We start from the raw sequence: 26960 nt of genomic DNA, 5'->3' as shown, positions 1-26960 counted from the left end.
TTTCCCCCTCGGGGATCAATAAAGTCCTTCTGATTCTGACTCGACGTGGGGTCCACGGCCCACCAGGGCCCTCGAAGGGGGGTCCGGGGGTCCACCAGCACACTGACCAATTGTTCAACGTCACCATTATCTCATTTACAAGGAGTGAACACAGAGACGGTTTCCATCGCAGTGTCACCGTCGTCCGTCCACCTACACTAGAGATTTGGATCCAAGAGGCAAACTGTGGTGAAAAGGGTGGTGTGTGAGGCCTCACGTGGGCTAAATCAGAGGTCCTTGATATGGAAAAGGTTCAGACTGACTGCTGCTGTGGAGTGTTTTAAAGTCAGACCCTGCTGAGCGTGCACTTTCCACCACAACACAAGCCCATTCTGTGACAGCATTTCCCCCTCAATTGCTTTAAGCGTAACTTGGGCTTGTCTAATGTGAATTTCCACATGGCAAAGGAGAGTGCAGTCAGTGGCAATGCTCAACACTCAGCAGCACCAATCACCCTGTGTCATTTAGCAGCAGGGGGGCGACGAGCTCCTCTTGCAAGAGAGCATATAGTCCCAATTTAAAATCAATCAGGACGCTTTGGTAATATAGTCCCAATTTAAAAAATCAATTAAGACGCGTTTGGTATTTTAGGGCCTGCAGTTGAGCTGTGCTGTAAATAAGAACCACGTCGGAGGCGCGCATTGTTGTCTGCCTGTCTGTGTGTGTGTGTGTGTGTGTGTGTGTGTGTGTGTGTGTGTGTGTGTGTGTGGAGGGCCATTTTAAACGCACTGATGGATAATGGATTCATGGCACATTTCATTTCAAAGTTTCGCACACATTTTGACGTTAATATACCCAATTTTTCCTAATCTTTTAGTTGCTGCAGTGAAAGTAATTAGGTATAATTATGCCAGTGGGTGATTTCTGGCCATTTATTGGAGAACTGACTCACAAGCAATCATTAGCAGCAGCAGCAGCAACATGGTTTTAAATGATCCAAAGGGAAAACAACTGAAACATGCAGGGAAAGAAAAGTTATGGTGTTGGAATTTGTAATTCAATTATCTTATTCTCACGATTAAAACTCGGGTGCGCGTGGTCGCCTATGATTTTCTGTCTCCAATCACGGAGGACTTACTTAATGCTTTCAATCTTTTTTCGCTCTCTCTCTCTCTCTCTCTCTCTCTCTCTTCTGCAAATTAATTTATGGTCTAATTACAGGACAAGCCTCCAGATATGAAGGAGCACAAATCACTGGTCCTTACCAGATGGCAGAGAAACGGCACAGGATAATTGAAAATCTAGAAGTGGATCAATATTTAGAAGCCCAAGGTTACACGAAGTATGACATTACTATTAACATGGAAATATGATGCATTGCATCCACAGGCAAATTGGCTTCTATTATTTGATGGTGAATGGATATGGACTGAATACTTCTTAGTGCTGGCTACTCGATAGAAAGATAGCATGCTGGTTTTAGATGGATCACGGGTTAGCTGTTCCGATACACCCCTAGCTCATCATCACACATGTACAGTAAGTGTTTACATCAGTCTCACATGTGCACAAATGCACAGGTAACACTTCACAATAAGGGTACATTAATTAACAGTGAATGCTTAACAATGCGAAATAACTCTAACCTACTAACGATTAACTAACCCTAACCTATTAAATAATGTATAAATCCATACTTAATTAACATGAACGCCATTAGTAAATGATTACTAGACACATTAGTTGACTGTCAATTAGGGGTTAGTTCATGCGTATTAAGCATTAATGAAGGATTAAGTAACCCTTAATTAAGGTACCCTTGTTTTTAGAGTCGGTTACCAATGCACACGTGCAGCAGCTACATGTTTACACTTGCATACATGGCACACACGTGCACACATACAGAACACGCTGTCGGCCAGCCAATGGTGTGTGTGTGTGTGTGTGTGTGTGTGTGTGTGTGTGTGTGTGTGTGTGTGTGTGTGCGGCCGGGGCCGGAGGTCTCCTCTCCCTGCGTACTCTGAGTGCTCTCTGGTCCAGCCCGCCCCTCTCCAGCATTTACCTCTGGCCTGTTAAAAATGATATCAGCTCATGGAGGGCAAGCATTAGGATTTGCATTTTATTGGAAGCATGGAGATTTAGAGCGGAGGATATATCAGCTCTGAGCAGACAGAATTAGTTAACAATGCATTACCTGCCTTTTATGGCAGCTATAACTCTTCCCCCTGCTGGGGGAGAGGAGATGAAGGGAGGAGTGGGGATGGGGCGTGGGGGGGTCGGAGGGGGGGAGAGCCAGCAGAGGGTTGGCGGTTTTGGAGGTGTGGCGCAGCGGCGGAGAGGGAGGCGTTTAGAACGACCAGGCTTTGTCCTCCCGATGCTTTACTGCACATTAAGGGTGATCGCCGCCCAAATTAGAGCATCACGTCGCAATCACCTTCAACACAGATCAGCGGCGCTAAGAGATGATGTGCCAGACATCATCGCTAGCTGCAGACCTTTAGCTAGATCCGGTTGCAACGAGGAGATGGTGCGGCACAGCTGCTCGACAGCTGGGCCTACCTGATCACAGCATGTGAGAGGCCACATCGAATGACATCGTCCTCCGTGATACTCACGGCTTACCACACTTCTAGAGACAGCTTGTCACTGCTCCATTGGGACAGTAGGGGCGCTGCAAATTTGTAGTTTTTCCCCCCCCCTTTCAGATATGAGGAAATAATGTATTTACGAGTTGTGTGCGTGTGCGTGCGGGTGTGTGTGTGCGTGCGTGTGCATCTGTTTGTTGTTTGATGGTGTTCTTGAACAAGCTGCCTGCACACAACACTGATGAGGCCCACTGCAGCAGCCCCTTCCCGTGACTCTGCAGCAGCACAGCTGCACAGTAGCTCCCCCGACACTCGTCTGGTCTAATGTGCTGCAAGACGACCCACCTCTGCTGTTGGCAAATACCCTCTGGAACTCATTTGCACTCCAAGTTAGCAGCACTGCGCAGACCAGGCAGGCTTGACGAGCAGGGAGGCTGTTTGCAAAAAGAAAACAAACGACAACAAAATCATTTTAGGCATCATGCGCCAATGAATATACTACCAAAACGGTAACAATAACTATAACAGGCAGTCCCGTAACAATAACTATAACAGGCAGTCCCGCCCAGTTTATGAACCACTTCAGTCCCGCCCAGTTTATAAACGACTTTTTCAGAGAGGGTTCTGGCTGTAAAAAAAAAAAAAAGCATCATGACTTACATTTTTGCAGAAAAAAACATACAACAATTAGGGATGCACGATATATCGGCAATCATATCGGTATCGGCAGATGTTAGTCATTTTTTAACATATCGGCATCGGTCCGATGTTACAATGTTAATATCGGTTATCGGTATCGGCCAATATTTTCATATCGGTGCATCCCTAACAACAATGTTATATTAAAAATAAACTAATTCTAGTTAAGTGCAATGTCAAAATTCTCTGTACGAGTGCTGATAAAGAGGCAGCAGTCCCATAGCAGTGCAGCAGGAGCGAGGGCCAAGCCTAAATAGATGTTAACTAACGAGGCACGGACAGCTCCCTACTGACTCACTGCAGCACCATCATGGCCTAAATCCACATTTTCACCAATCCTTATTTAGATTTGGAGCTGGGCCGAAGCCTCTCTCTGCACCTCTGTTGACCGAGCAGCAGAACTGCCTCGACATCTGTATTTGCCACACACACACACACACACACACACACACACAAACACACACACACACATCACAGGCAGTGAGTTCCCCTGAGCGCCAATGCGGCTTTCCCAACCCACCCTGCTGGCCCAGGTTTGTCAGCAGACAGCTCCAGGCTCCATAAAATAGCCTGCTGCTCCGCTCCCTTTGCTGGGCTTAATGGTCCCAGGGGCTGGAAATTTACTAGTGACCTTTGCATTCCATTTGCAGTGTAACAGCCTTTTTTGCTAGGAAAATTCCACCGCCCTAGACGTAGCTGTGCAGCACTTTGTGTGCGAGAGAGAGAGCGATAGAGAGAGAGAGACAGAGACAGAGACTATACATAGTAGCAGAGAGCAAAAGAAAGATGGAGAGAAAGAGGATGATAATAGAGGAACAGGGGCATATAGCATGCAGTTAAGACTCAACCTATACCACATTATTCATAATAGCAGAATTAATTTGCCTAATTAAAAGCAGAAAGAGCAGGAGTAGCAGAAAGGTCAGTATTGATGTCCTGATACAGTCGTCTCAGGACACAAATTAGCCACGTCCTCAAAAGAGATTAATATAGAGAAGAGCACGAGGAACGGTGGAAGAAGATACCAGAGAATGGAAGTGCAACAGAGAAAGATGTGATGATGTAGTCAGTCAACTAGACAGCTCTGGGCCACGCATAATAATTCTCCATTAAAGGCTCTACAGAGAAGCCCCTGCTTTTATGAGTTGTACTGTGAGTAACGTGAAGTGTTTGTCTTGTAAATGGCTTGTATAAAAATGGGAGTTATGACTTTTGCATTGTTATCGTGTCAAACAGCACCATCTGCTGGGTGACTGCAGCTAGTGCTTTGAATGCTTTTCTCCCAACAAAGGAAACTGGAGGCCGGATTAAATGGCACCGCGGTCTCATGATACTTCTGATTTACTGGCTTTTATTGTCTCCCCCAGGAGAGTTAGTTTTTCCACTCTGATGTCCCCATGTTTGAAGTCATGTTTACAGTAATTTATCGATAACTCCAGATTCCCACAAAATTAGTCATTTTTATAGTTGCTTAACTTTACCCAATCCCAGTAATTTATTTCAGTGTAGGATGTAAATTAGGCTCTCCTCGCAGAAAATCCTTTAAAATAACACACCTTAAAATAACAGCCGGCTGACAAGTCATTTAAACATTGAAATAGTTTATTAAAGGTTGATACTGTACACACATTTGGAGCAAAAGATTAATTCACGCAAGGAAATATGAAGTTATACTTTTTTTTTTATTATATCATCAGCTCCTTATTCACGGATGAAAGAAAAAGGTCAATTGGGATGAAAGTGATGGGTGATATGCTGAATTACGTAAAAATAAAACTAAATATTTTCAAGGAAAGGAAACGTAAACGTTCAACCATTATCCAATTTGACCTCAGGAGACGTGATAAACGATCGATGTAGCCTAACTCGGGGCTGTGTCCCTGTTTGAAGTGATCTGTAAAAGGGGAGAAGAACGTCACAGCTTTCATGCAGATCGCCGATTGAAGCGAAAATGACAATCACACCAGACCTCACTCTACAATTTGGTCCTAGAAGTGTCCGTGTTGGAGCACATAATGAGAAGGATTTTTTTTTACTAATAGACGTCTGCCTGCCGGGCAGCAACATAGTAGCCAACCGCAAAATATCTGACACTTTCTACCCTCAATGTATGTTCAAAACATTCATCACAATTAAAACAAGACATGAATGATTGGATCAGATATGGTTTCAGCTCCCTTTAATGCTTCAACTTAACACTACAATGATATCAAGTACGACAAATACTCCAATGGTTGTGTGTGGATTTCAACTAAATATATACCAAAGTACCACTAAAGTATGAGATCAATAACACCGTGGAGACTGCAGGGCCGTCATTATGTGTCAATCAGTGGTCAGGTCAGACTGGAGCCCATCAAAATAAAAAGCCCACTCAACTTTTACATCTTTTAGCCACAAGGTGGCAGACTCAAATGACTGGTGATGGATGCTGGTTTTATTTGCCCCTGTAAATACAGTAGAACATGAAGATTGTCTAACATGGGAGACTGGTCCAATGGTAACACTATTGTAGCTTAAAATAAAATGGGGTACGAAACTAGTAACAAAAACTGCATGCAGAACTGAGCAAGAATGTGTTTATTCATTCATTTTCTGATCTGGAGATATCTTAAAAAAAATGTACAGAAAGCTACAGAAACCTTTAACATGTTACAATTTGGGCAAGATGATGGCTCAAAAGACAGCCACACAAGAGAAGCAGAGAGATGATGAAAAAAAAAAGTAATTTTTAATTGAACAAGAGGAGCCTTTCTACACGGATACAATTGGCAGGTGTCCTTTGTGAGTCAAATCGTTATATGCAAGTCGACAAACGGACAAACTGACATATACAAAACTGTCAGGGGCTAAAAAGTTAAAAAAGGAAATGATTACGTAGTCAGGAAACCTCCAACAAAATGTCCGATGACTGGGAGGTCTAGACCTTTTTTTTCTCTAAAATGCACTCGCTTCCTGAAAGTCTGTACTAGTGGGTCCTTAAAAGCAAAGTGGCGCATGACTAGAATACAGGGCGAGGACTGGGAACCTGCCTTGTGACATGCTCCTGGTTAGCGCAGTACATCGACGACTACATTCCAAATGTAAAAAAAAGATGGCCGCCTGTGCTTGCGAATGAAAACCGAGAAGACCTTACCGATAGAATCGTCTCCCAGAAGCACTAAAACATAACAAAAGACATTAAAAGAGCCAAAGACGAAGAATACAAAAAGAAAGAAAGAAGAGCACAAACCCTCCCCAGTAGCATATCAACCATGTCCCCCACAGCCTGCTCCCCCCCTCCACAGCCTGCTCCGGCCCCACCCCAAAATCCATATCTGTCAGTAGTTTGGGCTTGTGTTCTCCGATGCTTGAACGGGGCATGGATGTCGATGTCATGAAATGGTGTTTTGTGTCTTTGTGTGTCGTTGGGACAAGGTCAAGAGAGAGGACGAGAAGTTTGGGTGTGAAAGATGTTTAGTCTCAAGGGTGTGTCCCTGCAGTGGAGGAGGAGGTCCGGAGGAGGTCCGCATCACACACTCACAGCGTCTTTCTCCTTCTTGTCGCTGTCTTCGTGCCAGGTGAGGCGCTCCTCGTAGAAGGCGATGACGATCTGTGGGCACTTCGTGTTGGCCTCCTTGGCCAGCACAAGATCTGCCTCGTCAGAGTCCTTCCTGCAAAGAGATCAGCACAGGTCTGTAAATTTGCCTCCTTCCATGTCCTGTTTAGATCCGCAACGATTAGTTGATTGATCAATTAGTCGATCAATAGAAAATGAATCACCAACTATTTTTTATAAATCGGTTCATTTAGACTAATTTTGAAGAAACAAATCAATACAATTCTCTCGTTCTAGCTTCTTAAATGTGAATTGGCGGTGGGTAGTCTTCCATGATTAAGAAACTCATTATCTTTGGGTTGTGGACTGTTGGTTAGGACAAAAGAAGACATTTGAGGATGTCATCTTACTATCAGTTATCAGTAGTATTATTGTTGTTAAAACGCGCTGAACATGTTCAAAAAGTACTGATACACTCACTGAAATCATTTAGATTTAACCAAGTTTTATATTGAAAAGCACAAATAAAATCAACGGTTGTTTATGCACTTTTTGGTTTGCATAAACATTGAAACCAGGGTAGGAATTTAGCCAGGGGCAAGGGCAAAAATGCTCCCCAAGAAATCTCAGAATGTCCCCTAAAAACCATGATCATGGGGCAAAAATTGCCCCCAAGATTTCTATAATTTTCTTTTCATTCAATTCATTTAATTTCCATCTCTAACACACATGAATCAACACCTGCAAGCTGGTTGCCAGAAGATGACGAAGAAAACACTCACACAAACAGTGCGCTTTTTGAAACAATAACATATTAGCCAATAACTTGTGTAAACAATTCAACATGAAAACTCTATCAAATGTGCATCATACTAATACACAAGGAATCTGTCTGTCGGAGTGAGTGTGTGCGTCTCCTTTGCATATTTCGAGAAGAAGCGTTCGTCCAATCGACTTCACAGTTCACACTGACTTGGCGAGTGTGTTACTGGGGACAAGGACGAGCATTCTCTTGGTGCATTTTGGACACGAACCGGGTGACTAGCGCTCTGCAGCAGCAGGGCGAACCGGGTGACTAGCGCTCTGCAGCAGCGGGGCGAACCGGGTAACTAGCGCTCTGCAGCAGCGGGGCGAACCGGGTAACTAGCGCTCTGCAGCAGCGGGGCGAACCAGGTAACTAGCGCTCTGCAGCAGCGGGGCGAACCAGGTAACTAGCGCTCTGCAGCAGCGGGGCGAACCGGGCACTAGCGTTAGTTGACATAAATACAAGATGAGTCTGTATAGCATTATACTCACAAAATTAAAATATGGTGGCCATGCTTGAATGAATGATATTTGAAGTGATTAATGCAGAAAACATGCTGCTACAACGTCTGCCGGCGCAGCCGACATGCAGCAGCTCGCCGAAAAGGTGGCTCGAGGCAGCTGGCGCGAGCAGCGCAAGTATAATATAATGTAGATTGGCAGATAACAGGAGAGAGTGAAAGCTAGTACCAAGTATATGTGCTAAATTCTCTCCTTGGACTTCGTCATTGAAATCCTAGTGAAATCACACAATTTAGTAATTTTGCTGGGTACTTCACTCCCCTGCGACCCCCTTGTCAAGCTGAAGTAAATAAAGTATATTATTCAGTATTCGTGCATTCCTTTATAACTGGGAACTGGTAATCTTATGACTTCAAAGGTCATGAGCTGGGACGGTGACGTCACCAGAGCTGGCATTTCCCATTCCAAACTCGTAGGAGCCTCAGCAGCCCCGACCTCAAAAATCCAAGATGGTTGTGCCGCGCAACAACAGTAGTTATAATCGTAGTAATGTTGTTTAGGACTTCTGTTTTGTTTGTGTCTCACTAAATCAGCTGTACACACAGCACTGCCTAACTTCTATCTGTGTGGACATGAGGCTGCAGTGTTTGTATGCTCAAAATGCCGTGAAATGCCATGTTATCGCTAACAATGGCTAGCGACTGGATCTGACCAATGAACAGTGAACTTCCCAGCTCAAGTTTTCTGCAAACGGATGTGATGTCATCAGCCTCCACATCCCAGTTATTTTGCGATAAAGGAACGCACGATATAGACTATAGGTCTAGCTCTAGTTTAATAGGTGCTCTATGTTAGCCTAGCAATACTGGCTATGGAATGTTCAACTCTTACAGATCAGATAGTTGCACGTGAAAACAATGTAGCCCTAGTCAACAGCAACTTTGTCTTTTAGGGATGATTTATTTATTATGATTACAGACAAAGTTGTTGCCAACAGGGTAGTCTCTCCCCAGACGCAAATGTTACGTTGAATCGCTGCGCTCCGCATGCTACATAGTGAGTCTGTGCCACTTCACAGCCACTGCCGGGGTTTGAGGGCACGTCTAGGGGGGTGAAATTGAATGAGTGACAGGTCATAGCACCAATTAGAGAGCGGCGTTGAGACTACCAACAGGGCAACCAGACAGCAGGCCTTTTTTTGACAGGAGCCCATATCTGAGGGCACAATAGTTACGGTCAAGCCGTGTCACGGTTCCACCATTTCTGAAATAGTGGAACTATAATTATATAGTCTACTTAACATGTCAGAATTATCTGTTGCTTATGTTTATAGACCGTTTTAACTCAATTGAACCCCAGCTCACTTCCTGTTGCAGTGTTTGCTAATACAGGACATCTCCGAAAACATCACAGCAGACAAGACTGACAATTCCGTGAAAACCGTCTATATATGCAGACAATTGTTCAAATCATGTTTTTTTGTTGCGTTTTATAAATGTGTTGTATTCTTAATGCTTTTGTTTGTTTACATTCGACTATTTCACTCTTCTTTCCTGCTGCCCCAACAACCTAATTTGAATAATTCCCCATGGGCCTGGGTTCAATAGTTTAGTAGTCTCGCTTGCCAGACTCTCCCAGCAAAGGGGCTGGGAGAGTCTGGCTGGGGAGGCTTTCTATGTGGACTACAGCAATCCACCGAACGTACCATGCAGGCTGCTTCATTGCATAATCCACATCAATCGTTTTCAGCGTGTAGCAACGAGCTAGCGACTAGCGCTGCTGTTGTTATTGTTGTTTCAAAAGGCAGCGGCGCAGGCATTTGAGCTGGGCAGATTCAACATGTACAGCAGCAGAGGCACACAGATTCAACACAGGGGGCGTGGAAAGGAAATGCAAATATGGTCGCAGCCGCAGTCAGAGCGGGTCGGAGCCAACGCAGAGCTTGCAGGGAGTGGAATGGGATTTCCATCCGGCACCGACTGAAATGGTCGGCACCAATGAGAGAGCTAAGTCCACCATGCTGCTTCCACCCAGTCAGACTAATAGTTTAGTAATCTAATCTCAGTTGGCTATCACTGTGTCAAAAGATAAAAAATGTATTCTTTATGCAAATCAGCAGATTAAAATGTCAACAACACGTACCACTTCATAAGGAACATTAGGTCTCCACATGAGTCAGTGGCTCCAATGATCTTCTCTGGTTCAAGTCCTCTCTCAAAACCACGTGCAACTAGGATCTCCTCCTGAAAGACAAGATTAGCAAAACCAACCCCAATGAATCCTTCATTAGGGTGTCTGGACGCAAGCATATCTCCACTGATTCAGTGACGCATTTTTCAGCCCAAATGTTTGGTTGCTGTCTGCGTCAATCATTGAACTCTTTGACCAATCGCAGTAGTGCGTTATATGTTATGTGGTTCATTTGAATTTCAAGCAGCTGGTTAAAAAAAATTCTATTTTCAAGGTATTCCAGGGCTTTATTTCCCCCTCCTCAAAATGAAGCACTACAAGGAGCTTGTATGAACCCTGAGATAGTTACGGTGCATGACTCTGGGGTGTCCATGGCACTGGCCTTTTGACCATAGTATAATTCCTGCCCTGTACCATTAGTGTGATAAGGACTCTATAAAATGATTGCCAGCATAAAACTGCAGTCCATTATTTAATAGCCATCTCACTGGCTTTTCTTGGAAAAAGCAACTTCTTAAAACTGTATGATTCAGATCTTAAATAATCTGAATCATTTCATAACAAAATAATTTAAACCGACACGTTTACACCAAGCAAAGGTACAGTACATAGCTACTGCTGAATTGTTTGTCTACAATGTGAAAGAGCAAGGCTGAAGTCTTTCCATTCAATTTAAAATGAGGCTCCAGTCAACTGTTCATTGACGTACAAATGATGAGCTCTTACCAAGAGCCACGCTATTGTTTTGAGAAGAGTGCGACGCCTGCTTCCTACTGTGCAGAACACAATGCTAAAAAGATAAACTGCAAATTCTTCTGATCAGCTTGATAATGACCCACATGCAGTGTAGGCTTTTATCCAGGGTCTTCTCTGGCTTTTTGGAAGGGCTAAGCGCTTTGTCACTGGGGTGTGTGGGGCGGTAGAAAAAGTATGGTTCTCAAAAAAAAATGAAGGGAGGGCAATTTCACATAATTTTGGATCATTATTATTAGAATAATATACAAACATTTGGAAAAGCCAGAGCAGATAATAAACAACACAAGACAAAACTTGCTCACAGGGATGCAAACTCGCGGATAGTGAAAAAGATGACAGACCAGGGCAGATATAAAACCACTCTGAAATCCTTCACTTAAGTGTCATATTTTGGAATGAAAAAGGTGACCGTCACCCAAATGTGACTAGTTTGCATGCCCATGCTCAAGTAGTCCAATTGGGGACCAACACTGATTTTAAGTGGTGCCCAAAATGGCTTCGGTTCTGCACCTAAGCCTTATAAATGGTAGGGAAAAACCTACTTCTATCCCATTCTAAAACGGGATATACACATCAAGTTTCCTGTCAGGTGAAGCCAAAACTCTCAACTTTGATCAAATGTATGACCTTGGCTTTTACTGCATCAACATATACCTCTTTCTTCTTTTTAGGCTTACTACCCTCCTCTTCATCGTCATCTGAACTTCTCTTCTTTGAGCTACTGGTGTCTTTGGTGCGTGGGCCCGCGGTCGATTTGCTGGCCCCACTGGTAGGCGTGGAGGCTCCAGGCTTCTTGTAGGTCTTCATAAACTCTGAAATCAGCTCAGGACAGTCAAGATTCTTCTCTGGCTCCCATGTGTTGTGCTTCCTGTTAAGGATCACAGTACAGCAAGTCAGTAACCTGCAAGCCCCAGGGCCATAGCTAAATAGCTAACAATGCAGATGATACTGGTTCCACTTGGGCAGAGAAGACACTTGATAGGAATGCAGCTCCACTTACTCAGAGTAGCCCTTCCACTTCAGGAAGAACTCCACCCTGCCTTTCACCACCCTCCTGTCCAGGACCTTCTCCACCACATATTCTTCCTCTTCTGAGGACGAGCCGGCGGACTCTTCTTGAGACTTTTTGCCCATGGCTAAGTTAGCTTAGCTACTGAACACTTGCTGTGGCTGGACAATGAAGCTCCTCTGCACAGGAAGTCAAGGCTGCAGTGAAAGAACGATCGAAAATGCAATTGATAAAATAATTCCATCTAAGTTACGAGATCAGAAACATGGGGCATGCTTGTTATGACGTAGAGTTTGCTACGTTAACGCTAGCTAACTCTAGCCACGACACCAATGAAAAGCATATTTTTTTTACTGTCACGTTGAATCACTGCTAACGTTAGCTCTTATTCGCTAACCAGGAAACGAATTGGTTAGCAAAACGCACATGACATCGGCCACTCATTTAACTAACGTTATATTACTGTTAACTTTACGTTACATATCGCCAAATTGAGATGTAGCTTAACGCTAGAAATGGGAACAGCTAACGCTACAATGCTCTGTTAGCTAGCTAAGGAGCATGGAAGGCAAGTTGCTGAGGCAGGTAACGCTAGCTTACCAGCTAACATTGACACGTACGTGAGCTAACGGTGGCTAACTAGCGATATCAAACTCAAAAGGCCGTGTGCTTATGCAACAGTATGAAGCGAGGTGATACATAAAACGACATATGATCTTACCTTCTGAATGCAGACCACTGGGTTTGACTAGCAATCCGTAGGACGTAGCTTTGATCGAGTCTGTGTAGCCAATGTTGGGGTATATTCTAGCCAGAGAGAGCCACAAGAAGCGTCTGTCTGTGCGTAAAAGCGCGCGTTGAGAGCGCAGCACAATGAATGAACACGCCCCTAGCTAGGTCAGCTGATGACCTAGATATGCGCTCTTTTATCCTGTTAAATTGTGTTTTATGATTCAATTAATTACATAATATTAAAAGAAGATATAAATGGGATGTTTGAACGAAAAATGTACATGTTTGTGCCACTAATAGAATAGTGACGTTACTGTATCTATGTGGAACATCCGCCCCCACCTCCAACAACAAGTCAAAAACACAGATTCGTCGCTACATGTATGCCCCTTCTCTGCCATTTGGGACTTATTATTTATACTGTATAATACACTGTCCCTACTAGTATAGTATAACTGTTTTGCGTTGTTGTTGACTGCCAAAGACTGTTTCGAATAGTAATATTGATAATAAGTGATATTTTCCCATAACATTTTTTTTTTGTTCTCATCGAGTGCACGCCTACCGTCCATGCTATTATGTTACTGGATACTGGCTGTGATTGATTGCATCTCGCCCAATCACATTATCAGTGAAAGATGACGTAAGAGGGTAGCGGGAAATGTCGACCAATTGTTAGGCGAAAGAGGCGTATGCTTTCCCACTTACCCTACTCTTGTAACAGGCGAGTCTGTCGCAGATCTCTTCTCTCCCCGGTCAAGTCGCAGCAAGCAGCCTTGAGCTTCGAGGTTTCTGCCACAAGATGTCGAAGGACGTGAGTATTGTTTTCTGAAATCCCTTAGAGGAATTTCTCAATCGTATTAGTTATTTAAAGCGCGAATAATCAGCAGCTATTTAGAGAACAGTCGATGCGTATTGTGAAAACTCTGGTTAGACCGGCTGCAGCCAGAACGCACGGCACGGCCGCCATCTTACAGAAACTAGGCCTCGTGTTCGTGGCCTTTTGTTCTATGTTTTACCTGAGTAGCGACTGAATGCGAAATGCATGCCGATATTCAGTAATATGGTAAAAGTAACAAACAGGGCACAACGAAGTGCACGGCTATAGTGCTTATAGGTGTTCTTTTTTCAGCCATAAATTTGCGTTTACTGCGTTCGAGTGGTCCGGTAATGGCGGCGGTGTTGCTTTCTCCACCCTCTTGTCGTGGTCTGAGTCGCAGTGCTTAATTTAACCACTAAGGCATGGCTAAAGATATAAGTTTCGTTTTGAATACACTGATGATAAAATGGAATATGAATAAATGGTGTGTGTATATACACCCTAACTCAGCCATCTTTTGTCCATTGTTTAGGCACCACGTGAACCGGAGCAGCTCCGCAAGCTGTTCATCGGAGGATTGAGCTTTGAGACCACGGATGAAAGCTTACGAGCACATTTTGAACAATGGGGGACCCTTACAGACTGTGTGGTGAGTTGCTCTTAATTCAATATTCGTATTTTAACTGTTTATAACCAGTTGTATTCTTTGAAAACATAAAAATAATATAAAATGTGGTATACCCCCACCCCTCTACAGGTCATGAGGGATCCATCCAACAAAAGATCCAGGGGCTTTGGTTTTGTCACCTACGCCTCAGTGAATGAAGTTGATGCTGCCATGGATGCCCGTCCCCATAAAGTCGATGGAAGACTGGTCGAGCCCAAGAGAGCGGTTTCCAGAGAGGTATGTTAGATTGCTTGTAATGCAAACGGGACTCATTATGTCTTGCGGAACGACATGCCTAGTTGTAAATCAAAATGTCTTGTGATCACAGGACTCAAACCGACCAGGTGCCCATGTAACGGTGAAGAAGATCTTTGTTGGAGGCATCAAGGAAGACACAGAGGAGACGCACCTACGAGACTATTTTGAACAGTTTGGCAAAATCGAGGTCATCGATATTATGACTGACCGTAGCAGCGGAAAGAAGAGGGGCTTTGCTTTTGTGACCTTCGATGATCACGATTCAGTGGACAGGATTGTTAGTAAGTAGACCATACGGTCCAGAGCTTTGATGCTGATGTGTCAATTGAACTGAAACGGGTCAACTAACTGCTACGCAATCCATTCTTTTGCCCATAGTTCAGAAATACCACACTGTCAACGGTCACAACTGTGAAGTGAGGAAGGCCCTCTCAAGACAGGAAATGCAGAGCTCAGGTATAGAGAGAGGTGAGTTAATTGGAACACCGAGATCATGTGATTGAGTCACATGACTGACATATTTTTTTGCTAACGTTGTGTCTATAATAATAATAATGATTGGATTTATATAGCGCCTTTCCAAGGCTCAAAGCGCTTACACAGAATCATTATTCATTCACACCATTCGTACCGGTGGTTCAGAAGCGTGGCAGCCACACATTGGCGCTCAACGGGCCCTCCAAACCACCATCATCATTCATGTCTACATTCATACCAATCATACGAGGCAAGGAGGGTTAAGTGTCTTGCCCAGGGACACAACGATTAACAGCTGGGAGGGAGCGGGGATCGAACCGCCAACCCTTGCGTCATTGGCCGACCCACTCTACCTCCTGAGCTAAAGCCGCCCTCTCCCTTTCAGGTGGCCGTGGAGGTGGCGGCGGCGGCTCTGGTAATTTCGGCAGAGGTGGAGGTTACGGAGGTAATGATTTTGGCCGTGATGGATACTTCGGTGGCCGGGGTATGGGGTTTTTAGAACCACCTTGTAAATTGTGCTAATAATCTTGCATGATGCTCATCGTTCAGGTGGCGGCAGAGGCGGTGGAGGAGGATATGGTGGAGACGGTGGCGGAGACAGTTACAATAATGGCTATGGGGGAGGCGGCGGTGGTGGTAAGTACATGATTACTAACCAAAACATTTCCCTTTGCTGTTGCAGAATGTACTGAGGATGTGTTTATGTTGTAGGCCCCTTTACTGTTGCAGAATGTACTGAGGATGTGTTTATGTTGTAGGTGGCTATGGCGGTGGTCCTGGTGGGTATGGAGGTGGCGGCGGCAACCGTGGCTATGGAGGCGGTGGTCAGGGCTATGGCCAGCAGGGCGGCGGTGGTGGCGGCTACGGAGGAGGAGGCGGAGGAAACGGTTACGATAACTACAACAATGGCAGCAGCGGTGGTGGTGGAGGAGGAAACTTCGGAGGGGGTGAGTTATTTGCGTTCAAGTTGTTGTTGTTTTTTGTGAACGTTTTGCTCCACATTGGGTCTACTATATGGTTATGTAGACAATACTAATTCATCTTCAGGCAATTTCGGCGGAGGGGGAGGCAGCAGCAGTGGCGGCGGCGGCAGCAACTACAACGATTTCGGCAACTACAACAACCAGGCGTCCAACTACGGCCCGATGAAGGGAGGAGGAGGAGGAGGAAGCAGCTTTGGAGGCGGCGGCGGCAGCAGCGGTGGTGGTGGTGGCGGCAGGAGCGGCCCCTACGGCGGCGGTAGGTGGCATTACATAGGGAGGATCAGGGTTCTGCCAAGGTGCTTGAATAGCCCCCTATTTTTAAACCGGGTGCTTAAAAGTACACAAAATTTCACATGAACCACATAACGCTGTCTGTCAGTGGCTGTCGCGTCTTCTACTTTGACCAAAGTTGGTATTAAAAAGACAAAAGGCGCTTACTGAGGTATGAGCATCTGTTCAAAGTCAAAGCAATCCTTAGACAAATATTTTCCCGTGACCCTCCCATTCACAAGATTGATAGTAGAATTAACTTGTTAAAGACAAAATGTAATATAATGTAAATTTGATGCCCCGTTTGTGCCAAATTTATATTTGAAAAAAAAAAGAAGCACTTAAGTCATTGAATTTAATTTTGAAAGGGAGATGGCATGATTGTTATTTGTACACTTGTGTGTAGTCTAACTGTCCCCCCCCCTGTTCCCCTCCCCCTGGTCTGACTGTTCCCCCCCATTGTCCTTTTTTCCCCCTCAGGTGGCTATGGAGGTGGTGGCGGCGGTGGCTCAAGCACTGGATACGGCGGTGGCTCTGGACGACGATTCTGAGACGTGATATAAAGTGGTGAGCATTCCGGACTGTTGGATATGAATCATGAAACCAGAGTTTGTAGTTGTAGGGATTCTAACCAAGTATTGCATAATTCACTCTGGATGTCAGGTCATGCAAAGTCAGTGCACAGTTTAACAATGTTGTTCCGTATTGTTCAACAGGACTGATTATTAGGAGAGGAGAGCTGAGGAGAGCAAGCGAAGTTCAGGGCAGCTGCAGGTTACCTCCTAGATCTGCTCAGCCAAACAGTTGTGGCAGGTTTCAGCTGCTACAAGAAGAGATGTACATTAGAGAATCATGGAGGGTCTTCATTTAAAGTTTTTGTGTTGTTCGCCCAGATTATTTTATATATTGTTTCTGGAAATCAAGCATTCCAATGAGGTTTTTATGGATTTTTTTTTCTTTTTTGAGTCTGGTTTTATTTGTGTAACTGCAACCCACCAAGTTGAAAAATAAACCACCTTTCAGTTTTTTATAAAACTGTTCAGTCTTGTTAGCCTCATTTAGGGTTCGGGTGTGGGAGGGCGTTGAAGGCATTGGCAGGGCTTAAAGTTCTCGGGCACCATGCCTGATTTCAGGCAAAGCGCAGCTTTAAATTCATAACATAACTAAATACATTGGACACATTTCCTCCTAGACCAACTTTTCAGGCTCACAAACATGTCTTGCTTTAACCCCTGCATTAAATGCCACACATAGTGGGGGATGAGGGCCATTTCTGACCGTGTGTGAGATGAGTTGTGACGTGAATGAATGGTAAAACCGCTGTGGTAGTGGAGATTTGGAAGCACTCGATCCTTAGCGATAAGTAAGTACGATATCTGATGCTGAGGACTGAGAAGCGCTGCCACTCTACCCAGAGTAAAGGTCCTCCGGAGGATGCTAGCTTACATGCAAAGTCTTTTTGAGGCTAGCCATGGAAGCCAGCTGAGGGAGAGAAGTAGCAAAACCATCGCCAGGAGCAAGGAAGCAGGGGAGAGTGAGAACAGAAGGCTGAGGCTAGCATGATGCAGCTACCAAAAGGCTTTAAGGCTGTCTGTAGGTAAGACCTGACTTCTCAACTGCTGATAGTCTATTTTGCATTTCTGTTGCGTAAGCTGGTAGAGTTGTGTAGCCCAGTAATGACATAACATTTTGTGCAAAAAAAGATTTATTACAAATTACACCAATGTTGATGACTGGTAAAAATTGGTCTACTACTTACATTATCTATAATGCATGCTGTAAACGGTGATAGAACACACAGGTACGTCTTCTCCACTTGTATGCCATGCTTATTTGTGTTTCTACTTTCTAGGAAGCTCAACACATGGTCTCCGTAATGGAACTTCATTTCAGTCACAATGGCTCAGGCATTTTAAGGTATGATGATCAGAACCTTGCGATTTTTTTCCCTTGCACATGTCCTGTTGAGTTGTTTCTAATGTGTCTGGTTTCTCTTGTCATAGGTTGGCTGGACAGTTGCGCTGATGCAGAGGACCCTTTTTTTTCTGAAGACTGCTGTTTTTAAAGACCGCTGTTTTTAATCTGAAGACTGCTGTGCAGTGTTTTAATCTTTTTTTACTTTCATAATAAATGTTTTACAAAACGTCAGGTTGCACTTTCATACTGTATAGAAGCATTTACATGTAACATTCAAGTGTCCATTGATTGATACATTGAAGTTGTTTAAATGTGCTGGTCATAGGGCTTGGCGATATGGACTACTGCTAAATCAAATGTATCACGCTATTTCTGGCAATTGTAGGGATGACTTGGTGCTTTACCAAAATATAATTTACAAAATTATAGTTTTGATAAATCAGTAATGTGGGTAAAGGAACGGTTGAGAAAATCCCATAACTTTACTGTAATGCAGCCTTTACATAGGAAAACACTTAACCATATTACAATCTTGTCATATTGATATATTGCCCAGCCCTAGGTCAAGTTGATAGTCACAGCCACACGTGCAAAATGAATTGTATAACTTCAGCCAATTGGAAGTACGAACTACAATTTGCACAACCAGACATTGTGCCTTTTCCTGTATCAGTGGTTCTCAAAACCCCTAAACTGACACAAATTAGACCACAAACACCCACTTTGTCCCAAGGTCCCCCATTTCATAAGGGTTTTGTTTTTAGATATTTTATTACAAAATGTGTATGAAACGGACCCAAATAGTTATACATTGTCATTGTTACTTATGGATGGAATTATATTTAAAAAAAGCAATTGGCCTCCTTTTTTGGTCATGGTAAACCTGGAAAAGTTATGGAATTAGTCAAATCCTTGAAGGTTTTGGGAAAGTCATGAAGTTACAGTAATCTTACGTGGATAACCGATAACCTTACACTACATTTCTGTATTTTAGTGCTTGTGTTTTAGATCATTTGTATGTATGGAAAATTGATTGGGGGGGGGGGGGGGGTTTCAATCACTTCCATGCTATGTGAGGCAGTGACTGAATCAATACCAGAAATTATTACTACACTGGACAAATAGGCCATACTGCTTTATATTGTATTTCAGTGCTTCTTGTATTTTGAATATTTATGAAAAAATCATTTGATTTCAATAGCGTCCACATAATAAACACTAAAGTCCAATATAAAGAGGTGTGTCCTATATTTTCCAGTATAGTAATAATTTCTGGTATTGATTCAAAGTCACCGCCTGACATTACATGGAAATTATCTTATGGATCCTGGAAAAGTCAAGTTTTGAAATGTGTGGGAACCCTGCATCGAGGACCCCACTTTGAGAACCACTGGTATAAATAAGGCAATATAGTCCCCTGATGCTTTAGCATGGCTCTCTTCCCTGCATAGCTGTACGAGGTACCAGGTAGATTTTGCCGTCAGGGGTCTGTTGTAGGGCGTATTCATCTATTGAGTATGGTTGTCCGTTTTCATCCCGCAAGTGAGAGAACACTTCTGCATAGAGGTCTGTGAGACGGCACTTAATGAACGACAGGCTGCGCTGGAAGTCCAGCCGTTCCTGTACCAGGTGCTCTCTCTGGGCCTGCAGCTGGTCCAGTTCCCCTTCCAGGTGGATTATGTTCTCCAGCTTCCGTTTCCTGCAGTTCTGAGCCGCCACCTTATTCTTCCCCCTGCGCCTGATGTCCCTGATCAGGGCCAGCTGACTTTCTGTCAGCGTGTACTGCGTCACCAGCTCGTTGAAGTCGTCCACTGGCAGGTTGATGATCTTCGCCATGGGGAAAGGGATCTTCAGAGCCACGGCCCTCCGCTCATCTCTGCTCAGTGGAGCAGGGGGAGAGATGCTCCCTTGTGGCTTTGCATACAGGCCCTGCTGGGAGCTCCCTCTGCTGGACACTCCAGAGTCATTCATGTGCAGGTCGTTCAGGGCACCACTGGCTTGCCCTTGTTTCGACACAGGAGTCAGAGCGTTGTGTTGTGCGTGCGGTACAGTGGGTTGGGATGAGAAGTAGGAGGAGTGTGCTCCTGGGTACAGATATGGTTGAGGTTGGCTCTGATAGTCCATTGGGTAGTGGATGTGTGCTCTCCTGGCCTGCTCGGTCATACTGTCCATCTCACCATCACTATAAGTCACGCCTACGTCTGTGTGCTGGTAACTCGGGGCACCGCTGGCAGCGTTCTCCGGGGACGCCAGAGGGGGACTAGAACCCAGAGACAGACCCGAGTCTGACTCCAGATCGTCGGCCGAGCGAGGATGCAAGCTTTGCCCATGTGTAGTAGTCCACAGCATGTGTCGACTTAGACCCTGAGAGAGACAGGCGTTGGTCTTCCTGTGGCCTTCAGCAGCACCCGACATCTGCTCCCTGAGAGACACCAGGGAGGACTGTGCCACAGAGGAGGAGTTGGGGAGAATTCTGGGGTTGAGCTGAGATCCAGAATGCCCATACATCGTCTCTGCGTTGCCGCCTGGACGATGGCAGGCGGGCAGCACCTCGGAGTAAGATCCCTCATAAGTGGCGGACGCCGCGGGGTTGAGCGCACAAGCAGCATGCAGGGGCTCGGAATGGGACTGAGCCATTCCATACCCTCCCATGGGGTCCATTTGGTGGTACGGTGTTGTTTCATAGGGGCCTTCACCAGGGGCTCCAAACTCCTAAGAAAATGAAAAAATGTCTCAGTAAGTTGTAATTGACAGCCAGATCACTGAGACATGTCACAGCCGTGGCAAGTAAGTGATTCAAGGTGATGGTGAAATACACAAGACGTAATAGTGAATTAATTGGAAAGGGCTTTATTCACAAGTCAGCTGGTTTGCCATAGAACAGAGTTCACCCCCAATTCAGCATGCCACCCATAGCTTATGCAGGGCTTTCATAGATGTGATCAGGTTTCACATGGAAACAGATGGCCATTGTGCTGTGCAGGGGGCTGCTAGCAACATACAGCACTTGCCCCCTCTCCCAGTCTCTTCATCCTGCCATCACTCAATCGGGGCATTGTTGCCCACCTCACCTGAGTGTGTATTCATTTTTTAAACACTCCACATCAGATGAAACGTGCAAAGTGTATCTATTTTAAAAGTATCTATTTTGCTGTCACTGATCTGGAATGTCTTGAGTTTGTTAACTGCATCTCTTTTGTGAACGTCATTTTTTCCCTGCTCATATTTTGTGCTTAAAATGACACAAAGAATAAAACGCCTTTTCTCTGGTTAAAAGAACTGATACACTATAGTCAATTATTTCTGTTACAATAGGCATTATTGAGTTTGGAGTCTGGACACCCAGTAAAATACACATTTATTTAGTAGACTATATCAGATAAGATATGCAATTCCATGATCATATGGCAGTGTGGGAATATGATTGACATGTCTAGTTTAAGGATAAGACTACACAGTTGATGTAACTATGCTGCATGCATGATATAGCGTAGTAACTTCCCGGAATTAAGAACTATACTGAACAAAAATATAAGCGCAACACAACACTGTTTTTGCTCCCATTTTTTCACGAGTTGAAATAAAACATAAGGCTTTCTATGTACACAACAGCCTTATTTCTCACAAATGTTCATAAATGTGTTTAAATCTATTAGTGTGTACTTCTTTGCCAAGATAATCCATCCACGTGACAGGTGGGTGGGATATCAAGCAAGATGCTGATTAAACAGAATGATTATTGCACAGGTGTGCCTTGGGCTGGCCACAATAAACGGCCTCTCTAAAATGTGCAGTTTTATCACCAGGTACTGGCTGCTCTTCACAAAAATGCATATTGTATTGTGACCAGCCCAAGGCACACCTGTGCAATAATCATGCTGTTTAATTAGCATCTTCATAATGCCATACCTGTCAGGTGGATGGATTATCCGATTCTTGGCAAAGGAGAAGTACTCACTAACATGGATGTAAACAAGTGTGTGTGTGTGTGTGTGTGTGTGTGTGTGTGTGTGTGTGTGTGTGTGTGTGTGGGGGGGGGGGGGGGGTGAATTGGGGGAAATAAGCCTTTTGCGTGCATAGAAAAAATATTTTATTTCAACTCATGAAAAATGGGCGCATAAACAAAAGTGTTGCGTTTATATTTTTGTTCACTAGCCTAGCCTAGAGTTTCATTTCAACAGTACTTGCTTTTCACTTCCAAACAGTCAGGGTCTTACCTGCAGCTCGGTGATTGCCATCAGCTCCTGCCAGGCCAAATCCATGTCTGTGTCCTGAGGAGTTCCATGAGACCGGGCTCCAGCAAAGTGACTGGGCATGGACACTCCCCCACACAGCCTTCCTGGGGTGGCTAATACCTTGTAGTAGAGGAGAAAAATGGGATTACTAGTGATAGCACACTAGGAAACTTAGGTTTCAATATGCCTCGTGGTTTCTCTATTCCCACCTCTCAGACAGACCCACCTCACAGGTTCTCCTCAATGGGAGAACATAGTTGGCTGTTGAACACATTCAGGACAGGCTGTTGTTGCAAAGAATCCTCCTGGAGGAAACAGAGAGAAAAAAAAAAAATCTGTTCTTTTAACCAGCAATGCTCTCTTTTTCAGGAGCACCCTGTTCACATTCACACCTGGAAGCTGACCAGTACAACCACAGTCTGATCTGCTTGCCACTGATCAGCTCCACTGGAGCGCTGGTTGGGGTTAGGGGCCTTGCTCAAGGGCACTTCAGTGGTGGTAATGAGGGAGGAGCAACCGCTGTTCTTTCACTTTGCCCACCCAGATTTATCCTGCCGGTCCCGGGGATTGAACTGACAACCTTCTGGTCACAAGCGCGTCGCTTCTCTAATCTTTAGGCCACCACTGCCCATGATGTCCTTTATGAGATCCACCTGACAGTGTGATGATGACGCTTCTCCACTTTCCAAAAGTGATTCAAAGAAAGAAACATAACTTTTGAGCACATTCACAAATGCACATTTCAGTGAAGCATAAATTAAACCATATTTCTATGCATGCATACAATACATACTATAAACCCACTGCTGCTAAATACGCGACAGTGCCTGAATGCTGTGTGAGCCTGAGTTTTTGAAACGCATGGAGCGGTCAGTTCCGTTGGGTTGACTCCTCCCGTCAGCTGTGCTATGCCAGCCGCTGATAAGACAATCTGCAGGAGAGCAGCAAGCGCTAGAAAACGGAGACTGGGGCCTGATGGCAGCCTTGGGCATGTTGGTGTCTGGCAAACATGTCTTCATCAATCTCAAGGCTTTCTTGACCGAGCTCTGACAATAATAGGCATGATTGGTTGTAGGTTCAGCGTCTCCAGACTGTTTCTCAGCATGACAACCTTCTTGACCTGGCTCTCAGATATCTGTGGGTCAATTGAAACTGAATTGTAAGAATAAAATTTTTCCTTGGGCGAGAATCTTGTCATCCATTGGGCCATATCTTCTTATAGTTCAAGCCCTTACAGTGGAAAATTCACTTTAATTGTTTATGTCGTTCTCATCACAGGATGGTTCAGTCAAGATTTTTGAACAAGCAGAAGTGTCTGCCAAAAAGCAAAGCAAAAGGCAATGTCATCAAGAGACAGCCTTAGGTTTACTCCACTGACAATACAACTACTTTGTGGATGCTATGATAGTCTTCACTGTCAATGTCTGTGGATAACTACAGATCATTCTGAAATAATGATTTCAATGTGAACGGTCTGACAAAAGAGTCATCTCAAAGTCAGGCTTTCTATTCGCCGGCAATGGAGTAGCTCCAGCAGGCTATGTCACTTGAACGTGTCACAGATTCACAGCCTTTTTTAATTTTAAGCTTTGTCTCTGCATTGATGAAACTATCTTAGACTAAAAACAAATTAATTCAAATATTTGCGTGTATTTCATTGTAGGAATTAGCCTATATTTGTTAGGGTATGTAGGCTAGGTAGGTGTCATCCGGGACTACAGTAGAATGCTACTTTTTCCCTTCTTTTCTTTGCACTTCCAATTTTGTGCTGTTTAAACGCTCACATACACGGGGTTTTATAACAATCATATCCTGCAACAAGCACTGTTGTGTTGGTGGTGAGTTTCATAAGACTATTTCCTCTAAAGGGGGCATAGTTGACTGCCACCAGTCCTGCAGCTATGTCAGTATAATGCTCTGGCTCTGACAGTACAGGAAAGTGAATGGTTTCAACAAAGACTATAGTCCAATGGAGTCAGCAGAGTAAAACTGCATCTAAATCTGTGTTGAAATGCCAAGGAACACTGTGTTTGTTATTAGCTACATTGTGTTCTACTCAAATGAATGAAAGGTTCAGCAACAGCATAGTATTACAGTATGTTGTCACATTGTTGTCAATGGTTACACTTTCAACATGATGTTTTAGAAAAACCTGTCATATTCTCTGCAGGGTTAGGTTTACTAAGTAGCCCTTTTTTACAGACCCTATTTAACACAATGAAGACATCATGCACGTCTTGAAGTTGTAACATCTCAACATGGTCTTTTTTAGTAGACAGAGAAAAGCTGTTCAAAAGCTGTGAGGAGGAGATGAGAAAGAACATACCTGAACCACATTCTCTGCGTCTTCAACAGGTGATGAGGGCGGAAAAAAAACTTCAGATGTGAAACATAATCCTGGTGGTAGATAAGAAGAAGGAGCAGAGTAAAAAAAGACCCTCTCTTCTCTTTGATATAATGTCGTGGCGTGACTTTCCAACAGAGCGTCAGAAGTCAAAGTGTAAGAAGCATTGCCTTCTCTCACTCTATCTCTCATTCACTCTGTCTGTCTGTCTGTCTCTGTTCAGCTACAAATACAGCCACCGGCATAAATGGGATGGCTCTGCGCAGACAAACGCAATCTTCCTGTAAAGCACCCACACTACTCTTTTTTTTGCACACTTGTATCCTTAATAGCACACTTGCACCCTAACCCCAAAATTTCCCTTTTCCCCACATGACAAACCACAAACCAACAGTCTGGCATCTACAACAGCAGTCATTCGCTTCTCCTATTCAAGTACATGGATGATTAGAAGTTGAAAAAGACACTTTAACCAATTGTGATTTTAGCTAATCATGTAATGGTAATGCAAATAAATCACCCGGATTAAAACAAGTAGGAGTGAGTAAATCTAGCTGATAGATGTCTCTCCCCTGGCCAAAGCGTACAAGAGCAGTGTCCTTACAAATCCTTCCCAATGCAAGGTATGAGGAGTGTGATGTGGAGCACCTGGAGTTGGAGCTGGCGTTGCAGTGAGGGCCCTGTTCAAGCAGGGCTGGGTTGGAGGCTGGATTGAGACTTAGTTTAGTAGGGATGGAATGTACACCTCCGACAGGTAAGAAAGACCACATTGTTCCTCTATCTGGCAGAGCAACCGCCAAGGGAGAGAGAGGAGCAGGGGGAGAATGGAGGGGAGCGTGTCTTACATAGCAAGTGACCATTAAAATCCTTCGCCCAAAAAAAAAAAAAAAATCCCCTCATTGCCCTCGTCAGAAGCGTTGTGAACAGTGAGAACTCACAAAAGGCAATGTGTTGTGTAGAACCGGCCTATTGTGTGTAACAGCTTTCACATGGTTACTTGTTATTACTACATTATTATCGTGTAATGCATTGCATCTTTTCAATGTCACTTATTGTGCTAGATTGTGTGTTTTGATAGACATTAAGACTTAAGTGCATAGAGTGACAATGATGATGTTGGAGATAACCAAAATACATACAATATGCAAGCAGTTTCATGCTCTCTGAAAGACCCCCCCCGCGCGCGCGCGCGCGCGGACACACACACACACACACACACACACACACACACACACACACACACAAGCACGCACGCACACACACACACACACACACACACACACACACACACACACACACACACACACACACACAGTGTACTTATAGCACAACTGTAGAGTAGGCTACCAGCAATGCACACATTTCCCATAGGAATCAGTGTATGGTACATACTTATGTTGCACGCTCTCAGAAATGTTAAGTCCAAAACAGATATACACATGCTTCCTGTGGACATATTGAAATACCAATGTGTCAGTGGGTCTGTGTGATACAGTATGTGTTTTGTGCACAATGTTAAGAAATAGAGGTAATTTTGCAACCTTTTCTGCAAATTTAAAGTAGCAATACTTTTGCTGTTTTACTATTCCAAGTAAAAAGTCTTACGTTAAAATAAAATTTGGTCCGTATAAAACGTCAATTTCTTTTTCCCCCACTTTTCTTTTTTTGGTGAAAAGACGATGCATTTGTCTGCTAATGAACCACAATGCAGGTAATAAAATTCAGTTAGATATATTCAACGAACATGAGAACATGGAAACGTTTGTCTGGCCCCATTACAGTGTCAGATCCCACCGAGGCATAGATTATGATGTGTTTTTTCTCTCTCATTGTTCTAAGATGGAAAAAGTAGGTGGCTGACAGAGTCAAGAAAGGTGAACGTCTACCAGGAATCAGAGAAGGGACTTCCCAACCCAAGTTCCTAGCACCCAGCCCCCTACTCAACCACTGCCAGCGCATGCCAAAAGAGCACCCTGTTATTACTCCCACCACAGTGGTTTTGGATCTGGACACAGTTCCCAGGTCAACGCCCACGCTCTCTGTTGATGTTTGTTTGCTTCAATTAGTCGTTGACATCTCTGCTTTCCAGCTTTGCTAAGCCTGCCTGCCCACTCTCATTGTGCACCTCTGTGATACAGTTACACCCTCGGCTTCAGAAACAGACATGTCTGGGACCTGGGAGACTTCGGCAGACAACCTCCCTCCCCCATTGATTTAGCCGATTCGTAAATTATA

The 26960-nt window shown here is 44.3% G+C and overlaps 3 protein-coding genes across 5 annotated transcripts; 1 reads left to right on the top strand and 2 right to left on the bottom strand.

Moving 5' to 3' along the window:
* Window positions 1-5427: 5427 nt before the first annotated feature.
* On the bottom strand, window positions 5428-12865 carry cbx5 (chromobox homolog 5 (HP1 alpha homolog, Drosophila)). The gene is made up of 5 exons (XM_083642313.1): window positions 12744-12865; window positions 12014-12219; window positions 11668-11881; window positions 10210-10310; window positions 5428-6916 (listed from the first exon to the last, which is right to left on the bottom strand). Exons 2-5 carry the CDS (start codon window positions 12145-12147, stop codon window positions 6775-6777), a joined length of 591 nt encoding a protein of 196 aa, XP_083498439.1. The 5' UTR covers window positions 12148-12219; window positions 12744-12865; the 3' UTR covers window positions 5428-6774.
* Window positions 12866-13478: 613 nt separating this feature from the next.
* On the top strand, window positions 13479-18390 carry LOC310781703 (heterogeneous nuclear ribonucleoprotein A1-like). Of its 3 annotated transcripts, XR_014552975.1 has the most exons (12): window positions 13479-13568; window positions 14107-14223; window positions 14332-14478; window positions 14570-14780; window positions 14878-14967; window positions 15362-15421; window positions 15526-15612; window positions 15735-15923; window positions 16003-16215; window positions 16710-16796; window positions 18082-18146; window positions 18233-18390. XR_014552975.1 is itself a non-coding variant. In XM_083642305.1 (11 exons), exons 1-10 carry the CDS (start codon window positions 13557-13559, stop codon window positions 16778-16780), a joined length of 1176 nt encoding a protein of 391 aa, XP_083498431.1. In that variant the 5' UTR covers window positions 13479-13556; the 3' UTR covers window positions 16781-16796; window positions 16946-17267. The 3 variants fall into 3 exon arrangements, 2 of the variants coding, with proteins under 2 accessions (XP_083498431.1, XP_083498430.1); XM_083642305.1 differs by lacking the exons at window positions 18082-18146; window positions 18233-18390 and adding an exon at window positions 16946-17267 and having other exon boundaries at window positions 16024-16215; XM_083642304.1 differs by lacking the exons at window positions 18082-18146; window positions 18233-18390 and adding an exon at window positions 16946-17267.
* A 967-nt stretch (window positions 18391-19357) lies between these two features.
* On the bottom strand, window positions 19358-22655 carry nfe2 (nuclear factor, erythroid 2; the record flags this gene model as incomplete). Its single annotated transcript, XM_083642303.1, has 3 exons — window positions 19358-20858; window positions 22364-22501; window positions 22608-22655. 3 exons carry the CDS (start codon window positions 22653-22655, stop codon window positions 19572-19574), a joined length of 1473 nt encoding a protein of 490 aa, XP_083498429.1. The 3' UTR covers window positions 19358-19571.
* Window positions 22656-26960: the final 4305 nt, after the last annotated feature.

The sequence above is a fragment of the Poromitra crassiceps genome (genome assembly GCF_964638095.1).
Source record: "Poromitra crassiceps genome assembly, chromosome: 8".
Taxonomy (NCBI): Eukaryota; Metazoa; Chordata; class Actinopteri; order Beryciformes; family Melamphaidae; genus Poromitra; species Poromitra crassiceps.
This window is presented reverse-complemented; position numbering and strand designations above follow the sequence as displayed.

What these genes read in the sequence shown, in the direction of transcription:
- cbx5 (XM_083642313.1), bottom strand. Translation starts at nt 12,147, where the DNA reads ATGGGCAAAAAGTCTCAAGAAGAGTCCGCCGGCTCGTCCTCAGAAGAG. An exon ending in AAGTGGAAGGGCTACTCTGA is followed by an intron (nt 11,882 to 12,013) that starts GTAAGTGGAGCT and finishes GATCCTTAACAG; the next exon opens with GAAGCACAACACATGGGAGC. An exon ending in AGCCTAAAAAGAAGAAAGAG is followed by an intron (nt 10,311 to 11,667) that starts GTATATGTTGAT and finishes CTTGTCTTTCAG; the next exon opens with GAGGAGATCCTAGTTGCACG.
- LOC310781703 (XM_083642304.1), top strand. An exon ending in GGACCCTTACAGACTGTGTG is followed by an intron (nt 14,224 to 14,331) that starts GTGAGTTGCTCT and finishes ACCCCTCTACAG; the next exon opens with GTCATGAGGGATCCATCCAA. An exon ending in TTCAGTGGACAGGATTGTTA is followed by an intron (nt 14,781 to 14,877) that starts GTAAGTAGACCA and finishes TTTTGCCCATAG; the next exon opens with TTCAGAAATACCACACTGTC.